The 25,709-nt window shown below is 38.6% G+C and overlaps 2 protein-coding genes across 10 annotated transcripts in view; one reads left to right on the top strand and one right to left on the bottom strand.

The window, feature by feature from the left end:
- The window catches only part of LOC122229273 (OX-2 membrane glycoprotein-like), a 42,813-nt gene extending 20,057 nt beyond the window's left edge, over nt 1-22,756 (bottom strand). The window contains exons 1-2 of the mRNA XM_042954349.1: nt 22,729-22,756; nt 14,851-15,042 (exon numbers count right to left, since the gene is read on the bottom strand). Coding sequence (XP_042810283.1) covers nt 14,851-15,042; nt 22,729-22,756 — 220 coding nt within the window. The remainder of the gene's footprint in view (nt 1-14,850; nt 15,043-22,728) is intronic.
- SLC9C1 (solute carrier family 9 member C1) overlaps nt 14,483-25,709 on the top strand; it is a 108,531-nt gene continuing 97,304 nt past the window's right edge. For 6 of the 9 annotated variants that reach the window (XM_042956108.1, XM_042956104.1, XM_042956105.1 and 3 more), the window contains exons 1-2: nt 14,483-14,573; nt 14,932-15,131. The gene's annotated coding sequence lies outside the window, so the exon portion shown is untranslated. Of the gene's footprint in view, nt 14,574-14,931; nt 15,132-15,157; nt 15,175-25,709 lie in introns of those variants that run through there. The other 3 variants (XM_042956102.1, XM_042956109.1, XM_042956103.1) reach the window with 3 other exon arrangements.

Here is a 25,709-nt window from a genome sequence, read left to right as displayed (position 1 = left end):
GATTGGAATGCAAAATGATAGAGCCACTTTGGAAGAGAGTTGGCAGTTTCTTAACAAACCTACACATATTCTTACCATGGGATCCAGCGCTTGTGCTCTTAGGTATTCACCCAGCTGATTTGAAAACTTATATCTACATAAAAATCTACAGGTAAATGTTTAGAGCAGCATATTCATCATCACCAAAAACTGAAAGCACCAATATGACTTCAATAGGTAAATGAGTAAACTGTAGTATCTACACAACAGAATATGATCCAGCGATAAAAAGAAACGAACTATCAAATCGTGCACACACATACAAACCATGGATAAATATGGAATACAGATTGCTAAGTGAAAGAATCCAAACTAAGAAGGCTACACACTGTGTGATTCCAAGTATATACCATTTTGGAAAAGGTAAAACCATAGAGACAGTAGAAATATCAGTGGTGTCCAGGGGTTCAGGAGTAGCCAGGAGAGTTGAACAGGTGAGACACAGGGGATTTTTAGGGCAATGAAACTATTCTGTATGATACTGTAATGGTTGCTAAGTGAACTTACACATTTGTCAAAATGTATAGAGATTTATAGCACATAAAGTGAATCTTCAAGTACACAATTTAAGAAATTATTGGGGCACCTGGGTAGCTCGCTCTGTTGGTTAATCGTCCAACCCTTGATACTGGCTCAGGTCAATATCTCATGGTTTGTGAGATCAAGCCCCTTGGGCTCTGTGCTGACAGGACAGTGCAGAGCCTGCTTGGGATTCTCTCTCTGCCCCTCTCTTACTTGTACATGCGCTCTCTCTCAAAATAAATAAACATTTAAGAAAAAAAATTATTTAGGAGACAGAGGTTGCCAAGGAGTGCAGTCTGAAACCTTAAAATCTAACTGTATTACAAATGTATCCTATGTAGACATAAGAGTTCATAGTATGTACACTTGATATGACATAATTAAAATAGCATTTTACCTCTGTGGCCTTCCTCCCCTAAACCTGTAAGGCACTCTAGTCATGAGAAAAATACCAGACAAATTCTGATAGAGGGTAATTCTACAACATACTTGACCAGTCCCCTCCAAAAGGTCAATGTCATAAAAAATATGGAAATTCTGAGATAACGGTCAGTTAAGAGAAGCTTAAGGAGACAACACAAAGAAATGTAATGGGATAACTGGGGTGGGATCCTTAAAAAAAAAAAAAAGTTAAAAATCAAGAAATGCGAATAAACTGTGGACTTTAGTTATGAAAAATACATAAAATGTAATTTGTTAATTAAAACAAATGTGCCATACTGACATAAGATGTTAATAGTAGGGAAAGCTGGGTAAGGGATATATGGGAACATTGTACTATTTTCTCAGTTTTTCTGTAAGCCTAAAACTGTTCTAAAAAATAAAGTCTTTTTAAGGAATCAATTATATTTCTATATATCTTCAATAAGTAAATGGAAAAAAATTAAAAATACCATATAAAATAGCTTCCCAAGTAAAAAAGAAAGAAATATATAGTAATAAAAACTTATTGGACGATATATAAGACCTCTTTACTGAAATATGCAAAATAACATCTAAAAAAAATAAAGAAGACTTAAATAAATGGAAAGATACATCATACTGTAAATAAGGAAAAAAAATAATGATGTTAATTCTTTTCAAGCTAATTTTTAGACTCAATGCAAATCTAATAAAATTTAAAGCAGTTTTTAAAAAAGATTTTTTAATGTTTAGTTATTTTTGAGAAAGAGAGAGAGAGAGAGAGACAAGTGTGAGCAGGGGAGGGACAGAGAGAGGGAAACATAGAATCTGAAGCAGACTCCAGGCTCGGAGCTGTCAGCAAAGGCTCTGAGCACGTGGGGCTTGAACCCAAAAACTGAGAGATCATGTCCTGAGCTGAAGTTGGACACTTAACTGACTGAGCCACCCAGGTGCCCCCAAGCAGTTTTTTTTTTTTTTTAATTCTGCATTTGACAAGCTGAGTCTAAAAAAGCCAAGGGCATAAACAAGACCTACTATCTGAATGTAAAGCTAAAGTAATACAATGTTATTTTTATTCAAGGATAAGGAAATGGATGAAACACAATGAAGTAGAGTCAGAAACAGTCCCACACATATATGTGCATCTGATATATATCACAAATGGAACAGACAGTGCATAGATTTGGCAAAAAGATTATCTTCCCAATAAATGATGATGTGTAAATTAGATATCCATATAGAAAAATTATATATTGGCTCTCATCTAAGACTAAAGACAAAAACCTATTTCAAATGCATTGACTCCCATCTAAAAGTAGAAACAAAAATCCATTTCAAATGCATTAAAAATGTAAATGTGAAAATAAAACACTGCTTTAAAAATAAAGTATTATAGAACGTCTACTTGGCTGGAGTAGCCGATTTCTTAAGTAGGGCATACATCAACAGTTATATGATGCTTTATTCCTTTTTTAGAAATATGAAATTATAAAAAATTAGAAGTGAGTGATTGATCTATTTTAATATTAATTAACTGCAGTCTATCAAAAGATACATATTCAGCAGTAAAAAGGCAACCCATGAAGTAAGAGAAGATACTTGCTATATGTATATATATATGAGTAAGGATTTGTATTCTACAAAGCAATAAGACAAAGACAGGCAACTCTATAGAAAATGGAGCAAAATATATGACTATGCACGTCATAAAAGAGAATGTTTAAATGGCCAATAGACAAGATGCTCAACTTCTTTAGTCATCAAAGAAATGCAAATTAAAACCTGGACTATACATGACTAGAATGACTAGCTTGAAAGACAGACAATACCAAGTTTAGTGAAAATATGTAAAAAACCCAATTCATACTTTGATGGGAGTGGAAACTGGAAAATCTTTTGGCTTCATGGTCGATGGTACTGTAACAATGTGTGGACAAATAGTAGCTACACTTGTGGTGAGCATAGCATAATATCTAGACTTATCACATCACCATGCTGTACTCCTGAAATTAATGTAGCATTGTGTATCAACTATATTTTAATTTAAAAAATGTGGAACATAGGCATATCCTGTGATCAGAAAATCTACTCCTAGGTATATATCTAATAGAAATGCCTACTTATATTCTTCAAAACACACGTACATAAATGTTCATAGAAGCATGATTTGTAAAAGTCAAAACAGAAATTACCCAAATACAAATCAACAGTAGAATTGATAAATAAGTTATGGTATTTACACAATGGGATTTAATAAAATGCAATGAGATTTAATAAATTACATCTACTCTCAACAATACGGATAAAACTCACCAGTGTATTGTTGAGCCAAAGAAATTACACACAAATGAATAAATGCTAAATGATTATGTTTCTATATATATAATATATATAACATATATATTTATAACATATATATTAACATACATAATCAATATATATAATCAATATATGTATTATATATCAACAACAGATAAAATGAATCTATGGTATAAGAAATTTGGATAGTGGCATTTGTAGGAAAGAAAGGAAGGGGGCATGAATAAAGCTTTGGGATGCTGTTAATGTTCTGTTCTTGATCTTTGCTAGATATGTTGGTCTAATCATTAAAAAAATTAATCAAACTGCATACTTATGTTTATACACATTCCTGTATGTCTGCCTTACTTAAATGCAAAGGTTAAAAAAAAAAACCTCATGTACCTTACTCCACTTACCTCAGACTATATCTGGTTTTCATTCACTTCTCTTGGCTTTTATATTCAAATTATAAAAAAAATTTTTTGCAAATATTTTTCAAAAATTCATTGGTCTGCAACTATACTCAGCATTGGAGAACATTTAAATACATAGAACATGTTTGTTTTATAAAGAGTGTTTCATTTGTGAACAAGAGAGCTGTAATGATGTCTTACCTGTGCTAATTTCAAGAAGTAAGGTTTTAGAGCAATCATTTACTTTGCCGAGCCTCAGGTTTTTCATCTGAAAAATGAGCTTAGGATACCTGATTTACAGCGTATTGTGAGTATCCGAAAAGAATATGTAAATATAACGACAGTTCTAAATTACCAAGATATTTCAGGTGTCATGGGTGATGTAGTCCCTGTCCCCAAACAAAGACCCCTAACAGGTTTCCCTCACTATCTGAAACTAGTGTGTTCCTATAAAACCTTTCATAAACCGAAGTGGCTTAAAGTGAAGAGCGGTTCCCTGCTTTCTGAAAGTCGCAGTTCCACCATTTTGCTTTTATGAAGAACCTACATTAGCACAGGAGGGCTTTTTTGTAAAAGCAAAGTCCTCTTCAAATTTTTTTTTTAGCTAGCAACAACAGGTACTAATGCAGATCCTTCAGAAAAGCAAAGTGATGTGATATGAACCTTCAGAAAGCAGGGGACACCTATAATACCTAATGAAAGTCTAAAGGGAACAAAGAAGCTATCACTATTACTGTAATAACTTCTCTCATTGTGCTTGCCACATCTCTTTATCATTATTTGCCCACAGGCTGTCTGCCCTACTGGATTTTGAGTTATCTGATATCAGAACCAGTGTTCTCCATTTTGTAGTTTAGATGATTAAGTTAAGAAGTAACATGGGACATACTGGTTTCCTCTTCTGTCACATCATTTTGTTCTCAGCATATGTCACTCCTCATTCAACTTTTGATCGGATTATCTAATTGAATTCAAATGATACTTCTTGAGGAAAAAAACTCCCTAACTGGAAGTAATCATGATTTATTTTCTCAACTGAATTCCTACAGAACGTTAGTTATTGCCCTTACCATGAACCCAAGAGATTTAAGATGGAATTGAGTTAAATATCTTTAACCAAATAATGTTAATGACTAGAAAATATTAGTACTTGAATATTTAGTAAATCCCTAACATCTCAGGAGTACTTCAGTTTGTAATGATAAGCAAACCCATGAAGGAAACAATGAACAAATTTGACAATTTAAAAATGATAAACCTTTTAGTGACCAAGGAGAGCCTCAAAACAAGTCAAATTCAGACTTAAAAGGCAAATGGGCTGCAGGAAATACTGCATAACTAGCTAACTAACTAACTGACGGACTAACTAACTTGCAGAGAGCCCATTTGCTTCCAGCAGGTTTGTGGCCTCTAATCTGAACTACTCGGGCTTACTTCAGAAGCAAGGCTTCCTTAATACCTTTCTTTCATTCTCTGCTTACTAAGTCACTGTTTCAATATGCTCATCTTAAAACTGCTAGTTGCCAACCACCTGGATAGCTACATGGTTAACATGCAGACCCAAACATAATGCTCTGCTCCCCTAACTTTATAAAAGTGAAAAGACTCCATCCTGGTATTTATTTACCATTCATTTCCAGCCACAAAACAATTGCGAGAAAAGGTGAAGAGTTACCTGATCCTTGTGCCCAGATGGAAAGCAAGAGGGGCTGGAGAATGAGGTAGAGTGGAAAGCCCATGAAATTTGATGATAAAACCATCACTAACATGTGGAGTGTTTTATTCTCTAACAACTTTCACATGAAAATGGCAATATCTTCCAATATATCCGCCAAAATCTGTTATTCATTAACCACTTGCTCAGAAAGTCCGTTAAGACTTTCCTAACCTTGTGGCATTTCGACTTCCTTCTCTGCCTAGGCTCCAAATTTGTTAGAATCTCAGGTCTATATAATTTTTGTCACCGTATGTGCCTGCTATTCTGCAGCTGTCGCAGGATTCATGCACAGGTTCTGAAAACCTGCCTGCTAACTTGCAAGAAAGTTTCGTGAGTCCTTCTTTGGGGCCTGCTACTAACTTTTCCCAGTCTTTCATGTCCTGTTATTTATGTACAAAATAAAATTCAAACTAGTTTCTCCACAAGGAGTGAGGTCAAGTGAAAAGACCTCTCTCCACAGAGGTATGCTAGGTTTCTAAAAATCATTCCTCTTGGCATCTACATCCCCACGATCACCTCCTCAAATTGGAATAGGAAATTTAAAAAAATATATGTTTTAAGTAAAATCATCAAATAGTTTCAAATTATACACACTGTATTAAAATTAAAAAAAAAAAAAAAACACAGATCACTTTCATCTTTCTATAAACTCCTCCTCTACATAGTATTTTAAATAGAGGGAAAGGGGCACCTGGGTGGCTCAGTCAGTTAAGCATCAGAGTCTTGGTTTTGGCTCAGGCCATGATCTCATGGTTCATGGGTTCGAGCCCCACATCGGGCTCCACGCTGGCAGCACAGAGCCTGCTTGGGGTTCTCTGTCTCCCTCTCTGTCCCTCCCCTGCTTGAGCTTTCTCTCACTCTCTCAAAATAAATAAATAAACATTTTTTAAGCAAATAAATAAGTAAATAAGTAAACAAAGGGAAAGCCCTCCCTGCCTGATGCTTTGGGTTTGTGTTTTCCTCCTTTAAATTCCAACCCAGCCACTTACTTGTCCCTTGGCATTTTATGTTCACAAACTCATACAAGATTCCCCAGAATGTCTTTCTCCTGCTAGGATTGTGGAAAAGTAGTGCTCACTCACTACCACCTCCCAGCATACTTTAACAATGAACATTTGAAAGTAAGAATTTTTTTTCCCTCCTGTACTTCTGTCATTGATGGCTTCATTTGGTTCAATGTAATTTTTGATTTCCCTTGATTTCCTTTTTGACTCGAGGATAATTAAAGTTTTTTTTTCTTAATGTTTTCTGTGTTTCTTAATGTTTTCTGTTATTTTTCTATTATTGATTTGTGTCTCATTCTATGTGATCAGGGAATATATCCTCTTTTTATGAGGTTTGTTTTATGCCAGGATATGGTTGATCTTGGTATATATTCCATAGGCGCTTGGAAAAAAAAAACATATTTTTTTTTTGTATTTTGCTGTTATGAGGTGGCATGTCCTATACATATTAATTGGATCTTGTTGTTGGATAGTGTTGTTGAATTCTTCTATGTACTTGCTGATTTTCTGTTTCATTGTTCACTTAGGCTTTTTTTGTTTATTTGTTTTTGTTGTCCTATCAATTTTTGAGACAGAGGGAGTTGAAGTCCTCAACTATAATTGTGGATGTGTCTATTTCTCCTTTCAGTTCTATCAGTTTTACTCAACATATTTTGCAGTACTGTTGTTTTGTGAATACACATTTAGGAATGTTATATCTTCTTAGTATATTGACCAATTCACCTTCATGTGTTTTCTCTTTCTGTCTCTGGTAAGTTATTTTGTTGTTGTTCTGAAGCATATTTAATACAGCTGATCCTGCTTCCTCTTAATTACTTTGCAGAGTATATCTTTTTCCCTAAGTTTATTCCAACCTACCTATATTTCTATAATTGAAGTGAGTCTCTTGTAGGTAGCATATAGCTGGGTCATTTTTTTTTTTAACCCGTTCTACCAATCTCAATCCTTTGGTATCTATAGATCATTTACATATAATTTTTACATTTTTTAAGACTTAAGTTTGCCATTTTATTTTTTAATATTCTGTTTGTTCTGTTTCCCCCTCTATTTTGCTTTTCTGCCTTTTTGTAGGATACTTGAACACTTTTTATTTCATCTTAATTTATCAATGGTGTTTTGAGTGTACCTTCTTTATAGCTTTATTAATAGTTATTCTAAATATTACATTATATATATGTATGTGTATATATGTATAACGTAATGCATGAGATGTATTTGGGTTTATGTGTGTGTGTGTGTGTGTGTGTGTGTGTGTGTGTGTGCGCGTGTGTGTGTGTGTACAGTTTATCACTGTTTACAGGTGTCAACACTTTACCAATTCTAGTGAGGTGTACAAAGCTTACCTCTCTTTGCATTCCTTTATCCTCCTCTATTAACGATGTATTTTTTTTTTTTACCCATTGCCTCTACATACATTGAGATCCACATTTGACAGTGTCACGGTTTTGCTTCAATCATCAAATGTAATTCATAAAACTCTCAAGGAGAAAGAAAGTCTTTTGTATTTACCCATAAGTTTGCTTACATATTCTTTCTTACCTGCTGATGTTCCAAGATTTCTTATTTTATTATATTTTTTCTGCTTAGAGAACTTCCTGTAGTCATTCGTTTAGGGGTCGTTTAGGGTGACAAATTGCCGGTTTTCCTTCATCTGCTAGTCTTGATTTCTCTTTCATTTGTGGAGAATATTTTCCTCTGGAGATAGCTATAGGAGTCATAAGTTCATTATTTTTTAGCACTTGAAAATGATATGCAACTTCTTTCTGGCCTCCAAGGTTTATAATAAAAATTCTGCTATTATTTGACTAGTCTCCCCCCCCCCCCAAGTAATACGTCACTTCTCTACAACAGCTTTCAAGACTTTTTTCTTCATCTTTAGCTTTCTGAAGTTTAACTTGTGTCTTGGCATGGATTTATTTGGATTTATCCTGTTTGGAGTTAACTCTTCTTCTTGATCCTGTAGGTCTGTCTTTTCCCAAATTTGGGAAACTTTCAATCATTATTTCTTTGAATATTTTTTCTGTACCACCCTCTTTATCCTCTTCTTCTGGAATTCTAAAGACCCAAATGTTAGTTAGATCTTTTGTTTTAGTCTGACATGTTCCTGAAGGTGTGTTCATTTTTTTTTTCAGTGAATTTTTTTTCTGTGTTTTTCAGAATTGGTCATTTCTATTGTTCTCTCCTCAAGTTCAATGACTCTTTCCCTTGTCTTCTCCATTCTGCTATTGAGCCCATTTGTTGCTTTTTAATTTTTTTCATTTGCTATATCTTATTTTTGAAATTCCCATTTAATTTTTCTCTATATCACCTTTTTGTCTTTCTGCAACTTTTTATTTCTTTGCCCAGAGTTCATATTTTTTTCATTAGTCTTAATTGTACTTATAACCACTCATTGAAGTATTTTTATAATGGTTATGTTAAATTCTATTCGGGTAATGCTAAAATTTGTGTCGTGTTGGATTTGGCAACTGTTTATTGTCTAAGTTTTAATCCATCTTGAGTCTTGGAGCACAATGGACTTTTTTAAAAATATAATTTATTGTCAAATTGGTTTCCATACAACACCCAGTGCTCATCCCAACAGGTCCCCTCCTCATTGCCCATCACCTACTTTCCCCTCTTCCCCACCCCCATCAACCCTCAGTTTGTTTTCAGTATCCAAGAATCTTTTATAGTTTGCCTCCCTTCATCTCCGTAACTTTTTTTCCCCTTCCCCTCCCCATGGTCTTCTGTTAAGTTTCTCAGGATCCACATAAGAGTGAAACCATATGGTATCTTTCTCTGACTGACTTATTTCACTTAGCATAATACCCTCCACATTGCTGCAAATGGCCAGATTTCATTCTTTCTTGTTGCCAAGTAGTATTCCATTGTGTACATAAACAGCATCTTCTTTATCCATTTGTCAGTTGATAGACATTTAAGCTCTTTCCATAATTTGGCTATTGTTGAAAGTGCTGCTACAGGGGCGCCTGGGTGGCTCAGTCGGTTAAGCGGCCGACTTCGGCTCAGGTCATGATCTCGCGGTCCGTGAGTTCGAGCCCCGCATCAGGCTTTGTGCTGACCGCTCAGAGCCTGGAGCCTGTTTCGGATTCTGTGTCTCCCTCTCTCTCTGACCCTCCCCCGTTCATGCTCGCTCTCTCTCTGTCTCAAAAATAAATAAACGTTAAAAAAAAATTAAAAAAAAAAAGAAAGTGCTGCTACAAACATTGGGGTACATGTGCCCCTATGCATCAGCACTCCTGTATCCCTTGGGTAAATTCCTAGCAGTGCTATTGCTGGGTCATAGGGTAGTTCTATTTTTAATTTTTTGAGACACCTTCACACTGTTTTCCAGGCCAGCTGCACCAGTTTGCATTCCCACCAACAGTGCAAGAGGGTTCCCGTTTCTCCACATCCTCTCCAGCATCTATAGTCTCCTGATTTGTTCATTTTAACCACTCTGACCAGCATGAGGTGGTTGCTCAGTGTGGTTTTGATTTGTCACAATGGATAATTTTTAACTGACAACTGAACATTGTGAATATTATAAGACTGGACCATATTTAAATCCCATGTTTTAGCAGGCCTTCGCTAACACTGCTCTAGCAAAAGTGAGGATACTATCTTGTTACTGGCAGGGTAGAATGGAAGCTCAAGTTCTATACTCAGTCTTCATTAACACAGAGCTAGGGAAAATTGTCTCTTTATTGCTAAGAAGTAGTCATGGCACCCTTCTTCTTGATGTTCCTCCACTTATACCATGAGAAGTAACCTTTTTATAGCTGAATGGCGATGAATGTCCAAACTTTCTATTTGTCCTCCTCTGACATCACCCCAGTAAGGAGGACAAGGGGTACCCGATTTGACTGGTTGGGAGTGGAAGTCCAGGCTCCAATATGGTCTCCATGGAGTCATGGGGGCCTGAGGCACCTCTTTACTGCAAGGTGGGTATACAATTCCTAGCTCCCACTAGACCTTTTCTGATGCTACCCTCTTCTGTAGGGATGGGAGTGGGGGCAGGTTTCTGGCACCAATGTGAGGTCTGGCATGGGTCAAGTCTAGGCTTTCCACTCAGCTCTTGCTGGTGTGTGCATTTGTTTGTGTGTAAGGGAGGGGATGGCTCAAGTTTCCCTGTGGAGTTTGGCTGGAGTAAAGCAGTTATTGGTAAATATTTTCCATCTTGTTAGATCATCCATTCCTGGCCACGTGGCTAGAAAGAACAGGCTTTTTTTTTTTTTTTTTTTTGAAGTCTTTTAAAAATCTATACTTACTGGCATTTCCATTTTTCCAGCTTCTGTAGTACCCAGTCCAAGATAAAATGAGGCAAAAAGAAAACCCAAGGAACTCATCTCAGTGCAGCTATTCAAGTCTCAAGGTCCCTATCTGGCCTTTCTTCCCTTCATCTTTAAGATTCTTTCTCATGTTTGTTTTATATATAACATCCAGGGCTTTTAGCTGTACTTACTGGGAGGGATAGGAAAAAGTACACAGACTCTATCTTTGGGATATGGAAGTCCCACATAATTCACCTTTTAACAATAGGCAAGAGACTTAAACAGGCACTTCATAAACAAGAACATTCAAGTGGTCAAAAAACACATGAAAAGATAAGTGCTCAACATTGTCATTCATCAGTTAAATGAAAATGAAATATACAAATACAATAATACCAAACATCCAAAAGAATAACTAACATTTTTTTTAGAAGATTGTCAATCCCAAGTGTTGGCAAGACTGGTGAGAGTTTAGGGGCTTAGGTGGTTCAGTTGGTTGAGCGTCTTGACTTCAGCTTGGGTCATGATGTCACAGTTTGGTTCGTAAATTCAAGCCCAGCATCGGGCTCATTTCTGTCAGTGCAGAGCCCACTTCAGATCCTCTGTGCCCCCATCCATCCCTCTCCTGCTCAGTCTCTCTCTCTCTCACTCTTTAAATACATAAATAAATACATAAATAAACATTTAAAAAAAAAGAGTGGTGAGAGTTTAAATTGGCACCATCATCTTGGCAGTTACCTGCCACAGTTGTATCTTGCATGCCCTTTGACTTGGGTGTATATATCTAGGAGTTAATATATATTAGATATATACACCCAAGGTGTATATACCTAGGTATATACACCCAAGAGAAATAAATTATTATGCCCACCAAAAGACATAAGCAAAAATGTGATAGAAGCCTTATTTGTGGCAGCCAAAACTCAAAACAATTTAAATGGTATCAATTCTAAAAAAGATAAGTAAATTATAGTACTCTTCATAAGATTAGATACCATGCAGCACTAAAACAGAAAGAAGAAAACTATGTCATGGATGAATCTCACAAAATAATAATGAATGGAGGCAATCAGGGGCAAAAGAATACATATTATGTTTATAGAAAATGTAAGAATAGGCAAAATATTAAAGGGTAATACAAATCCAATAAAGGTAATTCTGGGAAAGGGATACTGACTGGGAAGAAGTACAGGAAATATTCTAGGTTGTTGAAAATACTCTGCATCTTTCTATGGGCTGTAGTTTCACGGGTTGATATATACGTGAAAATTAAAAGTTGTGAAACTAATATACGTTCATGTGTGTGTATGTGTACCTGCTAAAACTTAACCAAAAAAAATATTTTAAAGATTTTCTTCCATTTCACTTTTTAATACATTCTAATGGCCATCCATTGTACATCCGTGGAATCCAGAATCATTGATCTCTTGAGATTTTTTTTTTTAACTACATTCCTCAGCTTCCTGGTCTATCCTTATCCCCATTGTATTTACTATTTAGCTTCCTCAAGAAAAAGACAATCTTCTACCTGTCTATCAAGACCAATATTATTCCACTGCCCACTACAGTAAACTATGGAGAGTGTCCCAAACACATCATAGTATTTCACAAAAGTCCAAGTATATGTAACCTTAGTTTATCTATCAAAATCTGCTAAGACATTACCTTGTTTGTGCCAACCTCTAATTCTAAACAACAAAACAAAACAAAAAAAGTTCATTATTTCCTTGCATGAATAATTGCTGGTCTGCAAACTGGGGAGCTTCCAGAGTGAACTCTGAAACGGGCCCCTGTATTTGGAGAGCAAGGAGAGATTGAAAATAGAGGCAGCCAGTCCAGATTCGTAGGCAGCAGGTTTAATAAGCAGACAACTTACTTACAAGGCTTTCTTAGGCAGTTGCAAGATACATAGATCTCTGTACCCACCTGCCAGAGTCCTAAAAGTTTACACAGAGGGCTCACCTGGGTTCTGTCACACATACTGTTCAGGTAGTCTTAACACACATTACTCTCTTCAAGCTGCATCCTTACAAATGCCTCCTACTGTGGGAACAGCGGGCAGAATGTATATTCCAAGGACAGGGGAGGGAGTGAGGAACCTGGGTCCAGCTTAAGGGTCAACCAGTGGCCATATCCTCTCAATGACCTCCTTCAACAATGATTAACATAACTGCTTTTATGTTATACATACTGACAGGAGAAAAAGAACAAACGTTGGGCTTTGCTGCAGCTCCAGGTCTCCAGGCAGGAGTCCTGAGCCTGAGGCATACAGATTACAATACTCCTACAGGTCCCTCAAGGACTTCTTTAAAGCTACAGCTTTGCTCTTGTTAGTGTTACTTCCCTCTAAGAACCATAAACACTGCCCCCCCCCAAGATATATATTAGCAATCAACTTTCAAACATATGACCCACTAATACACATTTGATAAGTCTCATGACTAATGTTTTACTAGACAACAATAAAAGCAACCTTATCTTAACTACAGCTAGCCCTCCAAGCTCCCAGAGACCTTGCTTTTAACGTGCACAAATTCCTTAGAGACTTGTGCCATCTCTAACCCCCACTAACTAGAAAAGTACATAATCAGTCACTCCTCCAACCTCAGTGCAGCTCTTTCTGCCCACGGGTCCTGTCCCCAGGCTATAATAAAAGCAGCTTTTGCACCAAAAAGTGTCAAGAATTCTTTCTTGACCACTCATTAGTGGCCCCACATCACATTCTACACTATTGATAACTGTCTAGATCACTTATCTCTGTATTCTTGAAGGCTCCCATGTATATACAAATAATGCAGATAAGGTGATTTTTATTTTGCCAGAGACCCACATTTCTTCACTAAACTCATCCATTCAACCAGTTCCTGCCTGTCTTAATAAGGCTCAAATTCTGTCTCCTTTGGAGAACCTTCACTGACTATCTCAGTCAAAAGTGATCATGACTTTGCTTCTACTGAATGATTATAGTACACAGGCTAGGCCACTCTTGTGGCATTTACTAATGCACCAAAATAACTCTGAAGGGACATGTGTTAAACAAACACAATTCATCAAGAATTAGAAGTAAACAGGTTTTAATACTGTCAAGGAAGAAGAATTCTCTCTGCCCTCCAAGGCCCTTCTAGCTGGAAAAAAATCAAATTGACATGAGACAGATTAAGGAGAAAATCAAACCTAATTTCATATGTATAAGGAATCCACGCAGACGTAGACATTCAAAGACAGGCAAAATGAGATATCCTGTCATCTTGAACTAAGGAGAGGGGGGTAGTGGGACTTCACAGTGTAGGAATGCCGGCACCTGGGTAGTTCGGTCGGTTAAGTAGCCTGGCTTTGGCCTAGGTCATGATCTCAGGGCTTGTGAGTTCGAGCCCCTTCCCGCCCCCTCATCGGTCTCTATGCTGACAGCTCAGAGCCTGGATCCTGCTTCAGATTATGTATCTCCCTCTCTAATCCAGCAATCTGCCTCCTCTTACTTCAAAATCTCTACCACCCTGTTTTATCCAAGAAACCCACTTCTTCCAGAATTCTAGGAAAGCAGTGTCCATCGGCTCTTTGCCAGAAATCCATTGTTCCAAAACATTACATTAATATAGCAATAAAATCCTTGGGGTTCCTTTTCACCTTTATTTATCTATTTATTATCATTTTAAAATAATCTTGACCTTAAAACTTCAAAGTTTGCCTTGGTAGTGCAGGGGAAATGGTGCCGAGGAGCATCAGCTAGTGCGGGTCATCAGCCAATCAGGTCAGGAGCTATGACCTTGAAGCCAATGGGTGCAGACCAGGGGCGGGGCTTGGAACAAGTTAACTGCCAGCAAGGTTGCGGTTGATTGTGGCTGTTCTGGAGTGAACGGATTATAGCTTGTCTCCACTTCTCATTTATCCCTCCGGAATACTCTTCCTGAGGCTCGGCACGGTGAGCTTCCCCTAATTTCCCTTTCAGGAAGCTGCCCTTTCCCTCTAGCGTTTCCGCCTCAGCCTTACCTTAGGGGAGGAGCCAATGCTCCCGCGGTATTCCAGCTACCGGTTTCGGCCAGCCATTCCCTCCTCAAGTTTCCACCTTTCCCGTTTTCCCGCGGCAGCGAAATCAAGGCCAACAAGCCTCTCAGTTGGAATGTTTGCCCCTTGGCCCCTGCCCATATCATCCTCCATTGCCCATCACTCCTCCCGTATCATCCCTCCAGACTATTTACCTGGCTTGTGCTGGTTCCCTTTGCCTTGCTGCGGCACTGAGCAGAAAGCACCCTGATGCCATCCGCGGTCGCTCTCCTCAGGTGCGTGGAGCTGAGCTGAGAGGGAGGAAGGACTCCCTGGGAGTGGAGAGGCATTAGGAGGGCGACAGAACGCGCCCCCCCCCGCCCCCCCAGAGTCCGTGAGTAAGAGGGCTGCCGTGTGGTGTGGCAGGACAGTTTACTGGAGCCAACCCCAGCGGTGCATCGCCTCTGTCGTGAACCATGGGGCCGGAGCTTGGCAGGTGTGAAGATAACTGGGTGAACCATGGGGCCGGAGCTTGGCAGGTGTGAAGATAACTGGGTAACTGGGATGCCACAGTGCCCTCTTCAGGATGCTCTTGTCAGCCGAGTCCTGGAAAGGGCGACTGAGAAGGAAGAAAGACTTCCCATTTTCAGGGCGGGGGGGGGGGGGGGGGGGGGGGGGGGGGGGGTGGTGTCTGACTAGTCTGACTTACACTTTTCCATGACAAAGGGAATCTCTTAAGGCTGACTGTTGAGGACAAAGCTACAGGCCAGTTTTGAGAGAGCCATCCTTAAGGACCTCCACACACAAAGGTTTTTGTCGAATCCGTTGAAAAATTAATGTAGGAGACCTAGCTGGTAATTTCAAGACAAACCAGTATTTCTTCCGTGATGAGACCCGGACTTATAAACTTCTCCAAAGCTGTCAAAAGTCGGTTTCATTAAGCTGAAGAAGAGTTTTAATTACATGCAAAATCTGTCTAGTCTCACTGCTACTTCTTTACCGGTGTCTTTTAAAATATTAAAAACTACAGGCATATTAACATTTACATGTTAACATAAAATGAGATCTCCCCTTCGGTGAGAGGTTTGTTAGGAAAATTTGGAGTGTAGGTTGAAAAAGCCCAACTGAGTATTCGCCACATATTTACAGGCAGATAGTGAAATTATGTTGAGCTCGATCCCTGAATTTCAAGGATAATTAAGATTTGGAGTAATTTTATTCTTTCCTGAAAGGAATTGATTAAGGTTAAATGTGTAAGCGCTTACTAAAGTTTTCAAATAAACAATTTTAAAAATGAGAAAAATGCTTATGGGAACATGTATCCCTACTTTTAGTTTGAAAAATAGACTTCTTAACTGTTTTAAATTCTGCAAGCATGTAAGAATGTTTATGTTGCGAAAAATACTTTTCCTTTTTTGGTGAAGTTTGTTTGCTCCAAGATGTTTGGTTCTGGAGTACCAGTGGGCAAGTTAGTGGGTGACATTGATAACATTTCCTAAATAGTTTGATGTTAACTAAGAGCAACTATGATCCATCTATCACAGTGTTGTTCCCTAATGGCACAGACTTCTAGGACAGTGCTTCTGAATAATGGCCACTCATCAGAATCACTGGAAAGATTTTAAAGTTGCTAATACCTAGGCAAGACCTCATACCGATTAGATTAACCTCTGGGGGTGCCACCCATGCATCTGTATTTTTTTTTTTTTTAGAGAATTTATTCTTAAGTAATCTCTACACCCAATGTGGGACTCAAATTTATAACCCTGAGATCGAAAGTCTCATGCCTTACCAACTGAGCCAGCCGGGGACCCCTGCATCTGTATTTATAAAACTGTCTAAGTGATTCCAATGTGGAGCCAAGGTTAAGAATCTTTGTCTTAGAGGAACGGCTAACCTTGCTCTGCTCTAGCACTTATATGGTTATCAATATCCCCTGGTCTAAACTTCAGCTCTTGGCATGTTAACGTAATGTTAGGGAATTTAGAAATTCTTTGAAGAAAAACAAAAAATAGACAAATAAACAAAAAAGAAGTCCCTGACATCAGGGAACTAGTCTGATTTCAAAGCTAAGTGTCACTCAGTGTCACTACAAGCTGGCCTGTTGCTTTTACCCAGTCCATATTATTTGCCTGTTGGAGGCAAACAATCTCACAGAACATTAACATGATATGAGGTCATTCGAAACCATAATAAAGTGAAGCAAAAAGTCACTGGGCAACCCATAGAATACCAAACATCCCCTCTCTTGGCTAAAATGAGTGCTGCTTCTTTACTTGTGACCGCTTTATCCTCATTCTATTCTGCCCTCCCCATAGAGAAGATTACTTAAGATACCCAGTCACGGAATTATCCTTGCTTTCTGACCCAATCAACACCAAATCTATATAACACCCAATCCATAGTAAACTCTCACTTGCCTCCAGAATTACTCAACCACAGCCTAGATCCACAGTAATTTTAACATCCTTTTATTGAAACACCCCACATTTCCCCAGGCTGAATGTTATCCCAATTTGTCAATAATGAACCCAATTTGTCAATCCCACATGTGTTTCTGGTGGTCTTTGCCTGAAGGGCATTGATATTCTTTCTCACAAAACCCGACTCAAGAATATTAAAAAGAGAAGGGAGAGGAGGGGTCTAGATGGTGGAATAGCATGGAAATTCTCTGCTTTTTTCATCCCTGAAATCCAGCTAGATCAGCACCACGCCATTTTTCACACCTAGAAAATTGATCTGAGGACTAACACAACAATCTGCATAACTTGAGTCATAGAACTTGGCTGGTACGTGGTGCAGAGAGGTGAACTGTAGGAGAGAGAAGCCATGGAGGGTATGGAGTTGTTTTTTTTTTTTTTTTGCAGAGAGAAGACAGATACAGCGGGGAGAATACAGGAAAAGCACTATCCCAAAAGCATCTGCAGAGAAAGACAAAGGGTGGAAACACCCACAAGAAACTGAACAAGAAAGGGAGAAAGGAGAAGGGAGAGGGTTTCAATACCATTAGGACTCTAGAAACAGGGGAGCACAGAGTCAGAAACTCTGTAGTTTAATATGTAGTGGTGCTGTGATGGGAAAGGTGAATCCCCAAAAGCAGACAGCAAGGTCCAAGGGGTCCAAGAGCCACACAGGGAGAGAGAGTTCCCCTGCCAGGAGGACATTTAGTAGAAGCCGTGCAGCCTCCCCACAGGCAAAGAAGATCCCAGCAGAACCTGGATTACAGCCACATTTGCAGTGTTGGAACAAGGACGCTAGGGTGCAGTGAAGCCTGGCACCAGATGTGTGTTATGATTTACCATAGTCCTAGAACTGTTACTGCTACACAATTGCGAAAATTTTTTCTAGGGCAGGCTGGAACCCGGCCACAGTCTCTGAGTCTCTGCAGCAGTGAAGTCGCATGAGCATTTGGGGGGCAGGCCAGCATCCAGCCATTGCTCGGTGAGACCCTCCCCTGGAGGTCAGAGTGGGTTCAAGCCACCGGGCTGTCATATGTGAGATATAACATAAAGTCAGATAAAATTTGGGAGGGAGGTGCCACTTGGCAGGCTGATGTCTTGGTCATGAACAGTGTAGAAGCAGGGAGTGGACAGAAACTGGGGACAAAGGAGGGATGCTTGATTGCTGGTTGGCAAAAGCACAGAGTTCTGATGCTGCAGACTGGGAAGCTGGGTGATGCCATTTTCACCTGTCCTGCACATACACATATACATGTACACATGCCATACTGATCCACCCCAATAAGCTAAGCAGCACCACCTAGTGAAGAAGGAGCTGTTACACCAAGCCCCATCCAACTGAGCCAACCCAGCCCCAGAGGATGACCACAAGTCTCTCCCCCTGGTTAGTGTATGGATTATAAAGTGCTTCATAGTTTGACTTCTAGGGGAAACTGGATGTAATTTCATCTGGAACTCATTCTGTTCGCTGGTCCAACTATTCATTTTTTTTCTTATTTTTGGATACAGAAACATAATGGCAATAAGTTCATATCTGTCAGTACTCTGTCTAAATATCAATGGACTAAATTCTCCAATCAAAAGACACAGAGTAACAGAATGGATAAGAAAACAAGGTCCATCTATATGCTATTTACAGGAGACCCATTTTAGACTGAAAGACACCTTCAGATTGAAAGTTAGGGGATGGAGAACCATCTGTCATGTTAATGGTTGCCAAAAGAAAGCCTGAGTAGCCATACTATGTCAGACAATCTATATTTTAAAATAAGGACTATGACAAGAGATGATGAAGGACATTATAGCATAATTAAGGAGCCTATCCACAAAGATCTAACAATTTTAAACACTTATGCCCCCAACATGGGGAACCCAAGTATATAAATCAATAATCACAAACATAAACTCATTAATAATAATATCATAATAGTAGGTGATTTCAACACCCCACTTATATCAATGGACAGACGATCTAAACAGAAAATCAACAAGGAAACAATGGCTTTGAATGACTCACTGGACCAGATGGAATTAACAGATATATTCAGAACATTTCATCCTAAAGCAGCGGAATATACATTCTTCTCCAGTGCACATGGAATTTTCTCTAGAATAGCTCACATACTGGGTCACAAATCAGCCCTCAACAAGTACAAAAAAATCAAGATCATACCATGCATATTTTCATACCACAACACTATGAAATTCTAAATCAATCATAAGGAAAAAAGTTGGAAAGACAACAAATACGTGGAAACTAAAGAACATCCTACTAAAGAATCAATGGGTTAACCAAGAAGTTAAAGAGGAAATTAAGAAGTACATGGAAGCCAATGAAAATGATAACACCACAGCCCAAAAACTCTGGGATCCAGAAAAGGGGGTCATAAGAGGGAAATATATAGCAATCCAAGCCTTCCTACAGAAGGAAGAGAGGTCTCAGATACACAACCTAATCTTAAACTTTACAGGCTGAAAAAGAAAGGAAAATAAAATGCAAAACCAACAGAAGACAGGAAATAATAAAGATTAGAGCAGAAATCAATGCTATTGAAATGAAAAAAACAGTAAAACAGATCAATGAAACTAAGAGCTGGTTCTTTGAAAGAATTAATAAAATTGATAATCCCCTAGCCAGTTTGATCAAAAAGAAAAAGGAAAAGGACCCAAATAATTAGAATCAAGAATGAAAAAGCAGAGATCACAATCAACCCTGAAGAAATACAAACAATAATAAGAGAATATTATGAGCAATTATATGCCAATAAAAAGGGCAATCTGGAGGAAATGGACAAATTCCTAGAAACATATAAACTACCAAAACTGAAACAGAAAATTTGAACAGGCCCATAACCAGTAAAGAAATTGGATCAGTAATCAAAAGTCTCCCAAGAAACAAAAGTCTAGGGCCAGATGACTTTCCAGGGGAATTCTATGAAACATTTAAAGAAGACTTAACACCTATTCTTTTGAAGCTGTTCCAAAAATAGAAGTGGAAGGAAAACATCTAAACTCATTCTACAAGGTTAGCATTACCTTGATTCCAAAACCAGACAAAGACCCCACTAAAAAGGAGAACTACAGACCAGTTTTCCTGATAAACGTGGATGCAAAAATTCTCAAAAAGAATGGAAGCAGAAAAGACCTCGAATAGCCAAAGCAATCCTGAAACAGAAAACCAAAGCTAGAGGCATCACAATCCCGGACTTCAAGCTATATTACAAAGCTGTAATCATGAAGACAGTATGGTACTGGCACAAAAACAGACACTCAGACCAATGGAACAGAATAGAGAACCCAGAAATGGACCCACAAACATATGGCCAACCAATCTTTGACAAAGCAGGAAAGAATATCCAATGGAATAAAGACAGTCTCTTCAGCAAGTGGTGCTGGGAAAACTGGACATGCAGAAGAATGAACTTGGACTACTTTCTTACGCCATACACAAAAATAAATTGAAAATGGATGAAAGACCTACATGTGAGTCAGGAAGCCATCAAAATCCTAGAGGAGAAAGCAGGGAAAAACCTCTTCGACCTTGGCCACAGCAACTTCTTACTCAACACGTCTCCAAAGGCAAGGGCAATAAAAGCAAAAATGAACTATTGGGACCTCATCAAGATAAAAAGCTTCTGCACAGTGAAGGAAACAGTCAGCCAAACTAAAGGCAACCATCAGAATGGGAGAAGATATTTGCAAATGACGTATCAGATAAAGGGTTAGTATCCAAAATCTATAAAGACCTTATCAAACTCAACACTCAAAAAACAAATAATCCAAAGAAGCAATGGGCAAAAGACATGAATAGACACTTTTCCAAAGAAGATATCCAGATGGATAACAGACTCGTGAAAAAATGCTCAACATCACTCATCATCAGGGAAATACAAATCAAAACCATGAGAAACCACCTCACCCAAGTCAGAATGGCTAACATTAACAACTCAGGCAAAAACAGATGTTGGTGAGGATGCAGAGAAAGGGGAAGAGTCTTGCACTGCTGGTGAGAATGCAAACTAGTGCAGCTACTCTGGAAAACAGTATGGAGATTCCTCAAAAGGTTAAAAGTAGAACTACCCTATGACCCAGCAATTATACTACTAGGTATTTATCCAAAGGATACCAAAATGCTGATTCAAAGAGACACATACACCAATGTTTATAGCAGCACTATCAACAATAGCCAAATTACAGAAAGAGCCCAAATGTCCATCGACAGATGAATAGATAAAGAAGATGTGGTATATATACAATGGAGTGCCACTTGGCAATCAAAAAGAATAAATCTTGCCATTTGCAACAACATGGATGGAACTGGAGGATGTTATTCTAAGCAAAATTAGAGAAAGACAAATATCATAGACTTCACTCATATGTAAAATTTAAGATACAAAACAGATGGACATAAAAGAAGAGAAGCAAAAATAATATAAAAAAAGGAAGGGGACAAAACATAAGAGACTTTTAAATATAGAGAACAAACTTAGGGTTGCTGGAGAGGTTCTGGGTGGGGGGATGGCTAAATGGGCAAGGGGCATGAAGGAAGATACTTGTTGGGATGAACACTGGGTGTTATACGTAGGGGATGAATCACTGGATTCTACACCTGAAATCATTATTGCACTATATGCTAACTAACTTGGTGTAAATTTATATATATATATAATATGCACACACTTTGATAATAAAAAATGAAAAGGAAAAAGAACTTTAAATGAAAGAAAAGAATATTAAAAAGAAACTGGCTTTGAGAAAAAAAGTTGAGAAATGTTGCCTTTGAATTGGGTGAATCACAGTTGTTGCTAACCTTCACCACACATTAAAATGGAAGAACCCAGGCTGCAATTTAGACTGACTTAAATAGAAGTCTCTGAGGAGAGTATCCAAGCCCCGGTATCATTATAACTCTGCAGGTGATGTCAAATAAAAATAATAAATACGGAGAGTAGTTACACAGACTAGGGACCTATATGGATTGGAAAACTGAGGCCAACAGCGTTGAAGTAAGCTGCCAAGTCTTTCACCCTGCCACCTGCAGCCCATCAGGCCTTTGCTTGCGGGCGGTCTGACTACAGCCAGCACTTTTACATTGGTGCTAATATGATATAACCTTTGAAAATGATGTTTACAAGGCTCTTTGATGCTAGTGATACAATACCAAGTGGAAAACAGCATAATAAATAAGAATGAACCCAACTGTGTAAATAAAACATACAAGAATCACTAGATCGCATGACTGTGGTTGATTTTTTCCTGATTTCTGAAATGTTTGTTTCCATATTTATTTCAAAAGCATTCATGATAAGCATGTATTCATTTATTTAGTTCCCCCCCAATATTGTTTTTAGAATCACAAAAGGGGATATAATAAAAATCAGAAAAGGGCATATAATAAACATAACATAAAAATAAGAAAAGGGCAATTCTATTACAAGATAGAATTGGAAGAATTCCCTGCATGAACTTTAAGATGCCCACCTAAAACTTTCCTTAGCATGGGAAGCAGATGAGATTAGCAGACCTGTAGCTATTATCTATTTCTTCAAAACAACACACATTTCAAGACACATCATGGCCCTTATGGGTCCTCTTCCATGAAGTAACAATGAGATAGAACATGTAACAACTTACCTGTTTTAAATCCTTTTGGTTTCAACATTTTTCTTATGTACTTGTTGCTATATAAATATATGAAAGCAAGAGAAACCTGGCTTATCACTCCCAAATGAGATAAAAGAAGGCTATAATGGAATATTATATGGTCTATTAATTTCTGTCTTGCTAGAACAACAAAAGAGATCAGTATTATCTTTTTAAAAGTTATTTTTTTAATGTTTATTTATTTTTGAGACTGAGGGAGACAGATTGTGAGTGGGGGAGGGGCAGAGAGAGAGGGAGACAGAATCTGAAGCAAGCTCCAGGCTCTGAGCTGTCAGCACAGAGCCCGATGCGAGGCTCTAGCCCGGGAACCGTGAGATAATGACCTGAGCCGAAGTTGTACTCTTAACCGACTGAGCTACACAGGCGCCCCTAAAAGTTATTTATTTAAACTCAAGTTAGTTAACATACAGTGTAGTGGAGACTCTGGATCTAGAGTTCTTTCTTGTTTAGCAAGAAAGCGGGACACAGGAATAAAATGCGAGAGATTGCTAATGTCCTTAAGAAGACAAGAGCCCTGGTTAAAGGTCCTTGCTCCGTTTTTATTAGGATCAGAAGGCTTACAAACATGGTGATGGACATATGATATACTCCGATTCAAAAGACCCCCCGAAAACAAACCACCAGAGTCCAGAGTCAAAGCCAAGCGTCAAGGGTCGTTTATTGCAGGTTCGAACCTGGTCCTCCGCGCACTCGTTGCCGGTGACGCTAAGAGGCCCCGAGCGAGGATCTTACAGCTTCTTTTATAGACAGGCACAAACAAGTTAGGGATTTTTTGCAGTTACAGGGCTGTTATTGGTTGACATTTAAATTTGAACACTCAGCAGAACTTGATTGGTTCCCGCCTTTAGGTCAGACCACAACTGGGCACGCCCTGACTGGTTCTGGGAACGGTCGGCGGGTGGGGGGGCGGGGGGGGGGGGGTCTTTGCAGTTGTGAGTACACCTGGTAATTTTTCTCTTAGTCTCTCACATACACAAAGAGACAACGAATCTGTGAACGTTAACTCATGGATGTGAGGAAAAGGGGGGGTTGAAGATATTCGGTGTTAGGGGTTTGGGTCAATATAAAACAAAATCCTGGCGCAGGGCAGATGGTTGTTAACAGATGTGAGGTGCCATATCTGTTTATCTTAGCCAGACTAGGGGATAAGACAGATAGAGCATGTAACCTCAAGGTCAACAAGGCACCATTCTTTTGTTAATTAGCTCCTCTCTGGGCAACTTCACCCTGCAGCGGCCTATAGCCCTATTTACCTGTTTATGTAATCTGGTCCTTCCTTCCGGTGAAAGCAGCTTTCTGCTATAATACTAAATTGGGGGGCGATTTCCACCCTGAATACCTAATCTTGTTTACCTCATATACCTTTGTTCTATATTGGATATATTGGGGCCTTTGCCCCACCCTTTCTATACCTATTTACCTAATCTTGTTTACCCAAACTTGGGTGTGAGCATCCTGTGGCTTTGTAATTCTTTATGCCTTGTTAACCCATCAGTGTAGGCCCAGGGAATTCCTAAACTTATTCCCCACAGTGTAGTATTGGGTTCAAGAGTAGAATCCAGTGATACATCCTTTATATATAACACACAGTGCTCATCCCAACACGTGCCCTCAATGCCCATCTCCCAGTTAGCTCATCCCCCTGCCAACCTCCCATCTAGCAAACCTCAGCTTCTCGGTATTTAAGAATCTCTTATGGTTTGCCTCCCTCTCTGTTTTTATCTTAGTTTTCCTTCCCTTCCCCCATATTCATCTCATTTGTTTCTTAAATTCCACATATGAGTGAAGTCATATGATATTTGTCTTTCTCTGACTGACTTATTTCACTTAGCATAACACCCTCTGGTTCCATCCACATAGTTGCAAATGGCAAGATTTCATTCCCTTTGATTGCCAAGTAATATTCCATTGCACGTATATACCACATCTTCTTTATCCATTCATCCATCGATGGACATTTGGGCTCTTTCCATACTTTGGCTATGGTTGATAGTGCTGCTATAAACATGGGGGTGCATGTGTCTTTTCGAAATAGCATACCTGTATCCCTTGGATAAATACCTAGTAGTGCAATTGCTGGGTTGTAGGGTAGATCTATTTTTAACTTTTTGAGGAAACTTCATACTGTTTTCCATAGTGGCTGCACCAGTTTGCATTCCCACCAACAGTGCAAAAGGATTCCTCTTTCTCCACATCCTTGCCAACATCTTTGTTTCCTGTGTTGTTAATTTTATCGATTCAGACTGGTGTGAGGTGGTATCTTGTGGTTTTGATTTGTATTTCCCTGATGATGAGTGATGTTGAACATGTTTTCATCTGTACGTTAGCCATTTGGATGTCTTCTTTTGAAAAATGTCTATTCATGTCTTCTACACATTTCACTTGATTTTTATTTTTGGGTGTTGAGCTTGATAAGTTCTTTATAGATTTTGGGTACTAACCCTTTATCTGATATGTCATTTGCAAATATCTTCTCCCATTCTGATGGTTGCCTTTTAGTTTTGCTGACTGTTTCCTTCACTGTGCAGAAGCTTTTTATCTTGATGAGGTCCCAATAGTTTATTTTTGCTTTTATTTCCTTTGCCTCCAGAGTCATGTCTAGTAAAAAGTTGCTGCAGCTAAGGTCAAAGAGGTTGCTGCCTGTTTTCTTCTGTAGAATTTTGATTGTGTTTTGTCTCACATTTAGATCTTTCATCTATTTTGAATTTATTTTTGTGTATGGTGTATGAAAGTGGTCCCAGTTCATTTTTCTGCATGTCACTGTCCAGTTTTCCCAACGCAATTTGCTAAAGAGACTATCTTTTTTCCATTGGATACTGTATCCTGCTTTGTCAAAGAGTAGTTGGCTATATAATTGTGGGTCTATCTCTGCACTCTCGGTTCTGTTGCATTGATCTGAGTGTCTGTTTTTGTGCCAGTATCATACTGTCTTGATGATTACAGCTTTGTAA

This window comes from Panthera leo, chromosome C2, assembly GCF_018350215.1.
Source record: "Panthera leo isolate Ple1 chromosome C2, P.leo_Ple1_pat1.1, whole genome shotgun sequence".
NCBI lineage: Eukaryota > Metazoa > Chordata > Mammalia > Carnivora > Felidae > Panthera > Panthera leo.
The sequence above is the reverse complement of the archived record's forward strand: the minus strand, read 5'-3'. Positions and strand labels throughout refer to the sequence as shown.